The 15,368-nt window shown below is 40.5% G+C and overlaps 1 protein-coding gene across 1 annotated transcript; it reads right to left on the minus strand.

The window, feature by feature from the left end:
* Positions 1 to 12,404: 12,404 nt before the first annotated feature.
* LOC131243808 (L-type lectin-domain containing receptor kinase SIT2-like) lies at positions 12,405 to 14,863 on the minus strand. The gene has a single exon (XM_058243396.1). The coding sequence runs from the start codon at positions 14,791 to 14,793 to the stop codon at positions 12,802 to 12,804; it is 1,992 nt and encodes a 663-aa protein (XP_058099379.1). The 5' UTR covers positions 14,794 to 14,863; the 3' UTR covers positions 12,405 to 12,801.
* Between the last annotated feature and the right edge of the window lie 505 nt (positions 14,864 to 15,368).

A 15,368-nucleotide genomic window follows, 5' to 3' on the forward strand; every position in this document is an offset into this window, starting at 1 on the left:
TGTGGTCCATTGTGTTGGCCAAACATACACGCACTCACACCCATGCACACATGTGCACACAACACCATAATACACACACACACACACACACACACACACACACAGAGGACGCTGCAGCAGCAGCGTCCAGCTGCTCAATTAAGGAGGCAAGGACAATGGGTCCACAATGGGCCCCACCCATGATGTATGTATTAAATCCACAAGTGGCCTGACAAGTAATCATGAATGTTTTAATGGAGGGCAATCTTCTCAATTTTTGTGTGTGGTGTGGCCCACATGTGCCATAGATTGACTTGATTTTTATTAGCCCTAGGCCCACCATGAGTTGGTGGCCTATTAATTATGCAATTGGATTGCTATGTGAATGGTACCGATCTCTTTTAAAATTTCTCCACCACATAGAACCCATTTGAATTCCATTGATATGTGGGCCCAAGAATGTTAAGGCCCATTTTGAGTGAATGTCATGTGGGCCCATCAGTAGTAGTCTTGTTTGGGCCAACCATTGGCCCTCTTCGGCAAGAGTTCGTGATCCACATGTATTAAATGTATGCTATATTGAAACATGTGAAATTGTGTTATGTGTATAGCCCTTCACCACTTAGTATGTGACATACATTGTATTATGTTGCTGCCTTAGATTACCTAATTATATAACGAGTGCACAACCTTTCACCACTTGGCACTTTGGTTAGGGTGCGGTCCTAAGTAGTAGAATCATATGACATGTGTTTAAACCCATAAACATGTTCAATTATAACAATTAGGTAGACTCTAGATGTGTGAGGGTGCAATATGTATTTGGCCCCTTAATCATGTGGGCATGTGACGTATGTATGGCCACCTAATCAAATGCAATTGTGGAGTATATGTGGGCGGTTAACCGTATGATTTCGAAATTCACACAAGTTCAACTAACTACATGAAGTCAGGTGGCATTATTGACCACCCAATGTTATGACCACGTGCTTATGGGCATAGCCATAGTCACCCAAACCATGAACAATCGGGTTGTACGTGCAGATTTTCTTAGTCATGAGAATTATGATATAGGTTGGATTATACAACTTGATAATGGAGTGTCCCTCAATTCAGTGTCATGCGACATAAATACAACCCTTACATCATGCTTATAAATGAGGCAGATGTGGGGACCACTAAACTATATCTGATGTGATAAAAACTAGTTTTTGGCCTCTTGATTATGTGATGTTGAATTTGAGTCATTCTCCATATGAAGTATTGAGTGGTTACAGTTTAAGAGTTAGTGTAACCGGGAATAGTAGGTATGCTTATGATTGTGCCTTAGATACTTTGAGATGCGGTCACTAGACTAGGATACTAAGTGAAATTATAGCATCAGCAACTTGACCATGTATGAGTTATGATAAGTAATCATGTGACCTTAAATCATTTAATAATGGCAAGTAGAGTGACATTGTGTGACCACTTAACCATATGATTATGTGGTGCTTAGGTGACTGCTAAACTATGTGAAATTGTGGTACTGGTCGCCTGACTATGTGAAAGTTTAGTAAAGCGGTTGGCCCATTAGTGTGGCCCATTGATGTAGCCCACTTGATGAGTATGAGGCCCATTTGTGTGCGGCCCATTGATGCGGCCCACTTGATGTATATTAGGCCCATGTGCAAGGCCCACCTATTATGTATTTATGGCCCATTAGCGAGGCCCATTGTAATGTAATTCTGGCCCATATGTCGTAGCCCATTGTGATGTATTTGGGGCCCATGGGTCATGGCCCATGGTGATGTATATTAGGCCCATATGAGTGGCCCATTGTGATATATTTTCGGCCCATATGATGAGGCCCATTGTGATGTATGTTAGGCCCATGTGAAAGACTCATCGTTATGTATATTAAGCTCTTGAGTAAGGCCCCTAGTGTTGTATAGTTGGCCTTATGTGAGGCCATGGGTCTATTATATGTTAGATTCTATATGGGTCATTCCTTGGGGGCAATGTTGGTTAAATGTCCACATTGTCAAGGTTGATTGTCGATGACGGTTATTGATACCGATTATGAGTATGTGACTGCATAACATCATGATATATGCACATACGCATCATTTGCATGTTTTGAGATGTAGTTGACCATTGCATATGTCATTGGGCAGGTTGTTATGAGACTCCTTAATAGGCAGAGGTTATCTCACATGAGTACACGGTATGCATAGGATTGATGCATGACTGGATTGTATGACTCATGCATCTTGCATTGTGTATCCTAGCGACATCAGGGTCGTAGCCTCTACATGCATATCGTGGATGGCCAGATGAGACCTTGAAAATATTTTGTTCTAGCATACGGGCGTCATAGATGTCTCTGGGTGAAAATTCCTAAACCCCCATGGCCAGGAGATGCCCCAACGTCGAGACCGAGTGAATATATATGAGCGCATGAGGACTGTATACTAGTAGGCTGCATCTCCCACTGTGTCGTGGTCGGTTGGGAGGGGGTGTGACCTTACCCGCCTGAGTAAGGAGGCAATGTTTAGGTTGAGTTTGACCAGCTTGAGGAATGGGTCCGCTATCGACGAGCCGGGCCCGATATTGGCAAACGGATAGTGAGGTCTCTTCCACTTACCTAGTTGTGTGCTCAGATAGGGCCGACAAGATGACGTAGAGTGTAATAGACCCCGGTGATGATCTTAGAGATGAACTGTACTGATATGTGGACTTATTGAGCAGGAGTTGCATACTCATTCATTCATTCACTTACTATCCACTTGGGTTGGTGGTGCGTAATTATTTGTTATGTGTACCTTCGCAACGGCCAGGATTTCGGTTGGGGCGCGCGACTAACCTAAGATCAGGAGTTTACCACATTGAATCTGACTATCCAAATTTAGGTATGAGACTAGTTTGGATAGAAGTCCCTTGTGATGGACCCCATAGCCTGCGATACTACGTACTATCATCTCGAATTCACTCTAGCATGGTCATTCCATTCACACCGCATATTGCATTACATCTACGGCATATGACATTTTGGGTTACTGTGTTTCTGTATTTAAATACGGCTGACGGTATTCGTGAACTCATTAGGAATTTTATATTATATTGCATCATCGATATCTGATATTTAGCTCTTTATGACTCCTCATTTAAATAGCTGATCTGTATTGCGTACTCTAATATTGTATGACTCATGGACTTGTCAGTATTTCCGCTTACTATGATATTATATGATTTATGATCTTACAAGCATTTTCGATATTGTATGACTATGGCATGACAATACGATGATGATGATGTGATTACGGATACATGTAATACGGTTATGGTTGTGGTATAGGAGAAATGAAAATATAACTTGGTGATGCTGGTAGCATTAACTCGGAGTATTACTATAATGCATATGTATTGCATTGGCATTGGCATTGACATCATACCTTTCGTACTATATGCCTTTCACCATATATGATTTCTTCGTAGTATATCCATCTTACTTGTATGTACGACACACTACACACACGTGTGTACTCACTAGGCTTTTTGCCTAAGCTTCCTATTTTCTTTTTTTTTTTCAGGGCAGGAGTAGCTTGAAAGATTTAGCTTTCTCGATGCATTGTATCTATTTTTCGATTTGACAATATTGACATCATGTACCCTTGGAAAGCATAGTACTTGTAACCATCAGGATTTATAATGGAGAGTGTTGCTTGGTATTTTGATCATGGATCTTCATGCTCAGGTATTATTATATGTATATACAATAAAAAAAATTAGTCAAAAATCTTCCTTTTGGTGCGCCAAGCTCGGGACTTGGTGTATGGAAGTCGAGTGCTGGATTCGGGGCATCACGGAAGCCATCCGTCCCCGGGCTTGAGGTGTGACAGAATATTTGGGCCCTACCCTTAAAATGACACGATAAAAAGGATGGGCAGCATAGATTATACACATACATCAATGTGAGCCCATATGGGTTGTTGTTTGTATGGGTCGTAGTTGTCATGTTATTTGGGTCATGGTTGTCATGTTGCATGGATCGTGGTGGACTATAACACAGGAAAACACTAGTGATTGGATATCCACCATTAAAATCCTCTTAAGGCCCACTGTACTGTTTATTTGACATACAATCTATTGATTAGGTCGTACAAACAACGATGAATAGAAAAAAACAAAGATCAGCTTGACACGAAACTTTTATGGCCCCCAAAAAGTTTTTAATGGTCTACAACGGTCATTCAGCATTGTTTCCTATAATGTTGTTGTCCGCTTGAGATTGGGGTATACTTCGTTTTTGGACTCATACCATAAAATGATCTCCAACAAAAATATATGGACAACATGGATGAAACACATACATGGTGGTGGGGCCCACAGACCGCCGAGCACCAGCGATTGGCTAGTGCCTGGGGGAGTAGCCGATCCGTCACTTTCTCGGGGGTGAAACAAAAGGTAACTTCTGTTTCACTCTAGGATCGTACGACTTCTGAACCAAAGACAGGGGCATTTTCGTCCGAAACAATATCCAAAAGATGTCAGAAGGTCACTCTTGGGATATATGGACCGTCGTAGCTTTCTAAGTAATTTGCCCAAACATCGAGGCTAGTACAATCAAATCCCTTCTATAAACGAACTGAACATCTTGTCAGAATACACGGTTGATGTGGTCTGATGAGCCGCTTGGATTCGGAGGCATCTGTCCGTTTGAATCATCACACTAGAATTCAATAGTCATGATGATCCAAAAGTCAGGTAAGTGACAATATAGGAAACAGTTCAGAAGAATGTTTATCGTTAGTTTTATGTAAGGTCTGCTTTGATGTTATAATCCATACAATCCATTCATCTGGTGTGCTTCATCAAGATGAAATGATTAACAAAAAATCAGAGTATTTGAAAGCTCAGGTGGGCCATAGCACGAGAACCTGGTGGGTTTTGTATGATTTTAAACCAAGGGTTGAATCGACCTAATATCTAGGATCAAGGCCAAACGAGAGATGGTATAGATGATGGATGGACAGGGTGGATTGCATGCAAGTTAACTCGTTTGACAGCATTAGAGAAAGCTACCCATTAGATACCCACCCAAGAGTTTTCCCAAATAAAACGAACTGGGATGTGGCCCTTCTCTAGCTTTTCTTTTAGCTTTTTTCTCTTGGCCAGGCTGTTGTGGCCTTTCTCTGGCTTTTCCTTTTAACTTCTTTCTTTTGAGTTTTTTCTTAATGGAGTGCGACCCTTTGCTTTTTCTTTTTCCTTTTTTTCTTTTTCTATGTTCCTTTATCTTTCTTCCTTTGCTTTCTTTCCTCTTTCAATCCTCTATAAGTAATATTTCGGAATATTTGGTCCTTTGGTTGGTAATAAAATTTTCTTGTCTTCTTCTATTGAAAGTATACTTCCAAGAGCTAGTAATTCATTTGTAGGCCAGGCTTATGCTTGTGCTTGACAGCTTAAAAAATGGTGGAGATTCTTTAACCTATATATATGGCATAGTTGTACAGTAATCTAGACCATCCAATTTTCTGACCCAACCGTGGATGGAGCATAAAACTTTCACTAAGAAGATAATATCACCCATTTGATTTGGACCATTCACTATTTTCCTTCTAAGCATTAGCCTTGAAATAGATGTTTAAGGTTGCTTAATTAGTGTAATTTTAGAGACATGTTCCATACACAATGGTCCACTAATGGAATGGCCATGGCAATGGTGCATGAGTGCCATGTGCGAGGAGATAGTCATCATCATTTTGGAAATTATACAAAACTCATAGGAGTCTAGCCCGTTTGTAGGCTACTAAAGGAACATCTAAATCATATAATAATTGAGGATTTTTACAACTGTCACAATTCACTTTTGCCCTTTTTACCATCCATTTTCTCACTTGTGGCCTACCTGAGGAACTACTAGGATTGGTTTTGAAGTTAGGGCCATATATCAATGATAGAATTATGAAAAGTTTGCTTTTACGGTAGCTTGGAGTAATGGACCATGAAGATTGAAGCTACAGTGGAGATTGTTAAATTAGGTATCTCTAATTTATGTTAAAACAGGGGATTTCGATCAATCGACAGCCATGTACGATTGATCAATGATACTCCAAATCTATGAAATTGCTGATGTAACTTGGAGGGTCGATTGATCGAAATAATTCAAAATTTTCATGCTAACTCTCTAGACACTTTTAAGCATGTTCGATTGCTTGAACATAAAAGGCTTTATCAATCGAGGATTACTCGATTGATGTCCATCGATCGATGGTGAGATCGACAGCACGCATGATTTTGCATATTGAGCAATTTGTTTCCTACTCCAGTCATAACATTATATATGTGGGTGTAATACGGGATTAGGATAAGAACAATGAGACCGAAATCGTTTCTAAAACTCAGCAGTGAAGAAATTAAAGTTTTTGCATCTGTAAATTGATTTAATCTCTTATACTTTCTTCATTTTTATAGTGGATTGCTCGTTGCTTTATGTTGTGATTTTTTTCTGCAAGAGTTTTTCTACGTTAAATTGTGTATTATCTGTGTTGCTTTATTTGCGTTTATCTTTCACCTGTTTGATTCAACTCGAGGATTTGCTTCCACAGCTCCTAACACCTAACCTGCGTGAACACATCATCAATAAGGCTTGGGGTCCGTTTTGACGGACACAAAATTTTTGTCCCAGGTGGGTTATCACAGTCTTATATAGTCAGTTCGGACGCTATTATCATGCCCTTTATCAAATGCATTACAACAAAGAAGAATCACTAGGAATATGTATGGTGTATATTGACATATTAGCACAGGTGGCTCCTCTGGATTGATGGTGGCACATGTGACACATGCTTGGTGCTGGAAGATAAATGTTGACCCATCTAGATTCTCCTAAAAAAAAAAAAAAAAACATTAATCTTAATTGTGAGACCAACCAACAATTTCCTAAAACTCTTTCTTTTAAATTGAATATGACAGTGAAGGGACATGATGAGGTCGATCACCTTCTTCCTTAGGGGATATCTACTCTGAATCCACGGAGCTATCTGGACTCCTTATAGAGCTTCCTCGAATCCACCACGAATCAAAGTAGAAATAATTTTTAATAAATTCAAAATAAATTGATTGATGACAAAAAAAAAAAAAAAATGATATTACAAACCTTTAAATAATGAGCTCAAATCTAGGATTGAGTTTTAGACTCAAACTCCCTAAAAATGTGACTTAATATAAATAGTAAACTTACTATTTATAGACGGTCTCCATTCCTACTAGACTTCAGGATTTTTGGTAAAAAAAAAATAGTAAGTATCCAATTTAGCCTAGCCACCTTGTTCTCTTAACTTTTCTAAGCCCTTTTCATGTTAGGCACCACTCCAACTCAAAGGATCAGGCTAGGTAGAGTCTTTGAGTCGAGCCGATTTGCTGAGCATTGAAACCACTCAATTATTGGGACTATGATGCGGGGGTGCATGAGAGGAACAATTTCTCTATTATCTTAACACTTGGGATAATATGTGTTCGATTTAAAACAAGTGGTAAAAGGTTATGGCACGCCTGATACAATACACATGTACCAATGACTAAATTTCGAGCCAAACGATTCGATTAAAATGGTTGGTAGAGATTTATCAATAGTCAAAGTGAAAAAAATAAAAAAATAAAAAAATAAAAAAATCCTATGCTCGTTCAACGAGCAAGTGCATACAAATGAATGGTTAGAATCATTCAATGAATCTGATTATGGTAATTTTACTCGGTAACAGTGAGTTCCACGATCCACTCAGTTTTTTCTTTTAATTTGAGTTAAATTATGCTACCTGTACAGTTTCTCAGAGCCTGAGCCTGTGTATAATTGTCACGCGCAGCCAGAGTATCAAATAACTCGCCATAAATGAAATCCTGGACTCCAGCTTGATGTTTATATTCTCAAATACACCAGCGGCACACCTGGGAAGGTAGTCCATGCGCTGGAAATCTGCTCCGTGCATCAGGTGGTATAAATGATGAAAATGACATGGTACGGGAATCAGCTCAGTCCGATGGCCAGGTGGGCCACGGATTTATGAAAACAATGGTTGGCTCAAAAGAACTTGTCAGCAGTTTGGTTCAAACGGAACAGGTGCAGCTTTTTGTAACTGAATGACTGTGCAGGACCACTAAAGTCGGTAGATCAGTCATTGTCGAGCCCACCGTGATGTATTTGTTTTTATCAACAATCGTTTTTGTCGTATCATTTTTGGAAATGTGGTTAAAAATAAAGTAGATCAAAATCTCAAGTAGACCATAAAACAGGAAACAACGATAACTGATGGTGGCCCACCATCAAAGGCTTTCTAGTGCCTACTCTAATGTTTATTTTCCATCGAACCCGTTGATAAGGTCACACGGACCTGGATGAAAGGGAAATTCAAATATCAGCTTCATCCAAAACTTTTGTAGCCCATGGAAAGTTTCTAATAATGGTGTTCAATCACCACTGTTTCCTAAGGTATGGTCACCTAATATTTGGATCTGCTTCAATTTTAATCTCACCCCTAAAATGATCCGGAAAAATGGATGGACGGTGTGATATAAAACACATATATCACGGTGGGCCCGACAGTGGCATATCCACCAATCTAAGTGGTTCCTGGATCCACCGAGAATGCATCATTTTCCCGTTAGGTAGCACGATGTGGCCCACCCTTGTGAAAAAGGGTACGTGTCCTCTGCTTAAAACGATAAGATGGGCAGGCTCATTCTGTGAGCCGTAGATGCAGCTTTAAAGTTGGACTGTCGGCCTGATGTTTATAACCACGTTAACTTGTAAACATTCAGAGCATCTGATTGTCAGAATACTCGGTTAGTGTCATCTGATGAGCGGCTTGGATTGCATGCATCTGCCGCGTTTGCATTCCTAATCTGGAAGAAGCCCCAAATAAAGGAACCACGACGGTCTAGTACGTGTAGGTGCCAAGGATACCTCGCCTTAGGTATCTGCCGTTCGAACGGAGAGCCATTTGGGTGGAACTTTCATAAGATCCACTCCCTCCATCAGGTGCCCTACCTCATTTTGACGCATTAATTTAAAAATCATGATGATCCAAAGGCTAAGTAGGTCACAACAAGGGAAAAAGTTCAGATGAGACTTCTACCATTAGTTTTGTGTAGGGCCTGTCGTGATGTTTATATGACATCCAATCCATTCATCTACTGTGCGTCATCAAGATGAAAGGATTAACCAATTATCAGAGTATTTGAATTCTTAAGTAGACCACACCATGAGAACTTGGTGGTTTGTTATAGGTTTATACTGGGTGAGAGTTGAATCGGGCTGATTTCTAAAGGCAAGGGCAAACAAATGGTGATATACGTGATGAACGAGGCAGATTGTTTGCACGTGAAGTCGTTTCACCGGAAATTTTCAAATAAAATGAACTTGGGTGTGGGCTTTCTCTAGCTTTTCTCCTTGGACGGATGAGTGGGCCTTTTATATTACAGGGCTTCGCATCAAAGGTGAGGCTCATCATAGGTTTGGATCATCGAAAGATAGTCGCCCTTTGTAGATGAGGATCATCATATCGGAAGCGGATTGGCTGGTGTACCTCACATCAGCTATATAGCTGCTGTAGGTACGTGTCGTGCGAAGACGAGGGGAACGGATTGGCTACTCCCCCCTCCACCAGACAATGGCTGATGATCGGTGCTCTGTGGGACCCACCATGATGTATGTGTTTCATCCACGCCGTCCATCTATTTTCCTAGTTCATTTTATGCTATGATACAAAAAATGAGGTATATCCCCATCTCAATTGTACCACATTACAGGAAATGTGTATTGAATGAACGTCGACTATTAAAAACCTTTTGGAGGCCATAAAAGTTTTGGATCAAGCTGATCTTTGTTTTTCCCCTTCATCTGGGTCTGTATGACCTAATCAACAGATTGAATGTCAAATAAACAGTACAGTGGGCCTTAGGAGGATTTTAATGGTGGATATCCAATCACTATTGTTTTCCTGTGGTGTGGTCCGCCTGAGACTTATATCCCTCTAATTTTTGGTACCAAGCACAAAAATGATCTGTAAAAATGGATGAACGGCATGGATGAAACAAATACATCATGGTGGGGCCCACAGAGCACCGACCACCAGCAACGGGGCTGTGGCAGGGGGAGTAGCCAATCCGTTTCCGAAGAGGAGCATTGACGCTCCTCAATCTCCGAGTTGTACGAACGGTTCAAAGAATATCAAAGTTACATGGGCCCCAACAGTGATGTATTTATCATATCTACACCGTTCATCTATATTTAGAGATCATTCTAGAGAAGTATCCAAAAAATGAATAATATCTAAATGTCATCTGAACCACACCACAAATAGCAGTGGAGATAATAAGTTTTTACCATTAAACAATTTGTAGGGGCCACCATAATGTTTATTTTCCATCCAATCTATTCACAAGGTCACAAATACCTGAATGAAGAAGAAAAACAAATTTCATATTGATCCAAAACTTCAGTGACCCCAAAAAGGGCTTCAGTGGTAGACGTTCAATCCCCTACTGCTTTTTGCAGTGTGGTCCACTTGATAGTCATATCTGTCTTATTTTTCTTCTCAAGCTTTAAGACGTGCTCACCAAATGAATAGACGGTTTGGATATAACACATAGCTCATAATTAGACTCACAAAACTTGCTGATGTCAATATAGCAGCTATATACCTGGTGTGAGGTACATCAGCCAATCCACTTCCCATCATATCAATGGTTTCGATGATCAAAAGATAACCCCCACTTGCATGGCCACACACTTGTACCCATATATAGAGCTTAATTTATAAAGTTTATAGGCTTATTTCTTAACCAAGATTTTTTTTACTTAACATGAAATTTGGAAAGCGCTTGATGTTTGGTGGTGTTTGTTAACGTCGAACTTGTTAACGTTGAGTGAGGAAAGCGGTCTGTCATTTTATGTCAAAAAATTTTGCCCACTAATGTCTAGCTTGATAGTGAATCCAAAACATACTCTGCGAACTTCTTTTTAAAATTCAAAATTGCCCTATGCAACCAAATTTTTCTCCATTACATAATGCACAACCCAACTTTTAATGTGTAACACTTTTCTAGGCCCACCATGATTTATGTTTTAGATGCACACGGTCTATCAAGTTTTCTATATCATTCTAAAACACGATGTGAAGAAATAGGCACATCCAAAGTTCAAGTCAAACACACCACGAAAAGTAGTGAGAATGAAATGACTACCATTAAAAGCTTTCTGAGGTCCACCGTCAAGCTTATTTCCCATCTAACCTCTTCATAAGGTCACACAGACTTGGATAAAGGGGAAAACATAAAAATCAACTTAATAAGAGCCTTCTGTGGCCTTAAGAAGTTTTCAGTGGCAGGCACCCAAATCTCACTGTTTCTGGTAGTGTGGCCCACTTAAGCCTTAGATTTGTCTTATTTTTTTGTCTTAAATTCTAAAATGATATTAAAAAAATAATAATTTATGGACAGTATGGATAAAACATATACATCATGGTAGGTCATACCCTTGACTATCTAGATAATGGTGGGGGAGTACACAATCCCATCCAGATATGGTGAGGCCAATTTTCTGAAAAAGCTTCTCGTAGGAAGTTTATGTGTTGAAAACCTAGGTGGGGCACACTATGATATTTGTGATAAACCTAACCTGTCCATATGTCCTATGAGTTCATTTTAAGACTTGAGACCAAAAATGAGTAGGATACAATACTCAAGTGGGCTATACTAAAGGAAAATGTGGGTAGGAAAATTCCTACCGTTGAAACCTCCCTGGAGTCGACAGCGATACCGACATGCCATTAATACCGTTCAAATCGTCATTCATACTGAGATGAACGTGAAACCACAAATATTAGTCTCATTCAAAACTTTCGTGGCCCCATGAAAATTTCAATTATGGACATTCATCCTAACGTTTTCGGCCTATTTAAGTATTGGATCAAACTCATTTTTTGCCCCATATCCTAAAATGATCTCACAAAATGGATGGGCATGCAAGGTGGATTACAGTAAGCCCCACCTAGGTTTGTAGCGCAGGAACTTCAAGCGAAAAGCTTTAGCAGGAAATCCGAATCTCAATCCAGGGGAGCAGATTAGGTGTGACCCCCGATCCACCAAGGTGGGTGGGACCCTTGATTGTGGGGCCATTGTGATGTATGTGACTACATCCACACCGTCCATCCGTGTTGAAAGCTCATTTTAGGGTATAATCCAAAAATTAAAGCAGCTCCAAATCCTAGATGGACTATAATATAGGAAATAGTGGTAATTGACCTTTTAAAATTTCTCATGGGCTACAAAAGCTTTAGATCAAGATGATATTTGTGTCATATCTTCATCTAGCTGTTTGTGACCATATTAACAAATTGGATGGAAAATAAACGCTTCATGTAATCTATGAAATTTTTAATGACAGGGATTCAATCATGGGTAAATATGTCAAATTAACGTATTTCAAACATGTGAGACTTTAGTTAACAGACCAGTTATTTTACATTCACTGGTTCTCGAGGTTCATATTCCAACTATAGATTCAGATTTCAAATTCATACTACAAGCCTTGCATTTATGAAATCTACGGATCGTGGTTTCCTCTTATTTAAAAGAAAAGAAAAATAATAATAAAATAATAAAAAAGAGGAAGGCAAAGAAAGCGTACCACCTCCCCCGCGAAGCTTCCTTTAACTAGTCGCGTCATTGCTTTATGGTTAACGTCGCTCTCTCCTTTTCCAGCCTCCTAGCAATGCTACTGGTTCATGAAAGGATAGCAAAACTCACACCATCATGTAACTTCCTAGTTCCTACCATCGTCCATCAACGACCACCGGACAGTACCGATCCTGAGACCGATGATGTGCTTTCGAACCCCTGTGCTAAAGAAGAAGGATATGATAACAGTAGATCATCGGACCCTTTATAATGACCCAACTCCAGGATCGACGCACCCAAACCGTCCGATGAGATCAGCTCGTGGTCCAAAAACTGCATTACTTGCCGCATGCTCGGCCTTATGGTCGACAACGGATGCGAACACAGCAATCCAAGCTTTAGCACCAACTCCATCTCCTCTACCTCATACTCATCTCCCAGTTTTGGATCTGCCGCTGCCAGTATCGTCCCTCTCCTCCACCATTCCGACACCCATTCGACCAAAATCACGTCATCCTCTGACGACTTGGGATTGATGGGCCTCCTCCCAGAAGCAACCTCGAGCATGAAAGCTCCAAATGCAAACACATCAGTGCTTGTGGTGGCCTTCCCAGTCCTAGTCAGCTCCGGTGCAAGATATCCGAAGGTCCCCACCATGTTGGTCGTCCGTGGATCGGTCCCATGATCGTACAATCTTGCAAGTCCGAAGTCACCTAATCTACCGTTCATCTCCCCATCTAATAAAACATTACTGGCTTTGATGTCTCTGTGAAGAACCACCTGCTCCCATTCCTCATGTAAGTAGAGAAGCCCTGAAGCTACTCCTTTGATTATCCGAAACCTTTGAATCCATGTCAGCATTGAATTTGGATGGTCAAAGAGGAACTTGTCCAGACTTCCATTGGGCATGAAATCATAGACCAGTAGGAGCTCTTTCTTTCGCCGGCAATAGCCGAGAAGTTGCACCAAGTTCCGGTGACGAAGACGGCCCAGACTCACGATCTCAGATATGAATTCACGCATCCCTTGTCGAGATTCATGAGAGACTCTCTTCACAGCCACTTCAATCTTTGAAGCCGGTAAAACTCCTCGGTAAACCCTTCCAAAACCCCCGACCCCAAGAAGCTCTTTCTCCTTGAAGCCCTTCGTCGCCGTGAATAGATCCTTGTATGAGAACCGGTGCGGCCCGAATTCACGTTCCCAGTCCTCTAGAATTTCTGCGAACTTGATTTTCCTTATCAAGATGAGTCCGATGGCCGAGATGGCCGTTAACGTGAAAAGTAGTATAATTACAGGTAACCCAATTGTTAAAAGCTTCGATTTCTTTTTGCGTCTGATCCGTGGAAGCTTAGGAAGGCGTGAGAGATCAAGGGCCTGAGCTTGACCATTCATCTTAAAACTCCATCCCAAGATGTAATGATATGATTGAAACAGCTTGGTTGAAGAAGAGAAACCTATGTACATGTTATCTAACACAATCGATGAAAGATCCACCATCTTTGACAAGAGTGGAATATCAGGTTTAGGTAAGCCAATAGGAGATAATGTTACATTGAGTTGGTTTTGGAGACCATTGTATTCTACCCAAATATGCATCAGGTCTCCGCTTATAAGGCTTAGATTCTCAAACCTGTGGCTTATATTACTAAAGTAAGATGCTGGTGCGGACATGATGGAATCTAAGCCATTGATGTCGATTCCAACATGGTTGTTATTGATATCATTGAATTCTGGATTATTGACTGTGTCAAGCTCGATGGCAGCTATGTGATTTGACAAATTTCCATTGTTCATCTCATTGAAGATGCCCATGTATTTGCCCACTTTACCTTCTAGAAACTTTTTTGAAGGTGAGATCACGAAGATGGCCCCACAGCCACTCAAATTCGGATAGTGGTGCAAGATTGAAAAGACGAAATTGGTAGAGAAAGATTGAGTTTCACCGTGTGAAGATTTGAATCGAAGGGGAATGGGGTGGAAAGCAAGGCCCTTTTGATCTGTGGAATTGGTGAGCCGGAGGACGCCATCAGACGTGATATCCGCCGCACCGTCCAGGCTCAAATTAGCACCGTGGAATCCGTTGTAAATGAAATAGTCATCGCCTTCAGAAGCTGCAATTCTCATCAGGAGAAACCACGTTAGATATTTAGAAAACATGGCCGAAAGCTTACAATGGTTTTCGTGGATTTTGATGCTTTGGTAGCTCCCTAAAGAAGTGTATTATTGTCAAAAATAAATGCGTTGTCCCTTGGCATGGCCCACTTAAAAAGGATGGGGCCGATTTTTGTCTCATCTCCCCTTGGATGTGCTGAAATCTCAATCCACGTGTATCATGTGATGTAATTGTCGCTTCTGCTTTTTGTTGGAAAACCGTGCAATTTTATCTTCATTGTGCAAATCAAATAACACAGCATTGTGCAAATCAAATAACCGTGCAATTAATGGTACGTGAGATTTAATGGATGATAATTATTTCCAATTCAAGTAAGAAAATTATCAAACATATAAAGTGCAAGAGACACAAAAATAAAAATTACGTGGAAAACCCTCTAATGTTAATGGAGAAACTATGGGACTTCGCTATATAAAAATAGGAAGCGGATTGGCTAGTGCACCACACACACCAGTTGTGGGTATGCGTCCTGCAAAGACTAGCGTTGATGCTCCTCCAGCTTTGAATTGTATGGACAATTCAAAGTATATCAAAATTACATGGACCCCAAAATGATGTA

This window comes from Magnolia sinica, chromosome 4 (assembly GCF_029962835.1).
Source record: "Magnolia sinica isolate HGM2019 chromosome 4, MsV1, whole genome shotgun sequence".
Lineage (NCBI taxonomy): Eukaryota > Viridiplantae > Streptophyta > Magnoliopsida > Magnoliales > Magnoliaceae > Magnolia > Magnolia sinica.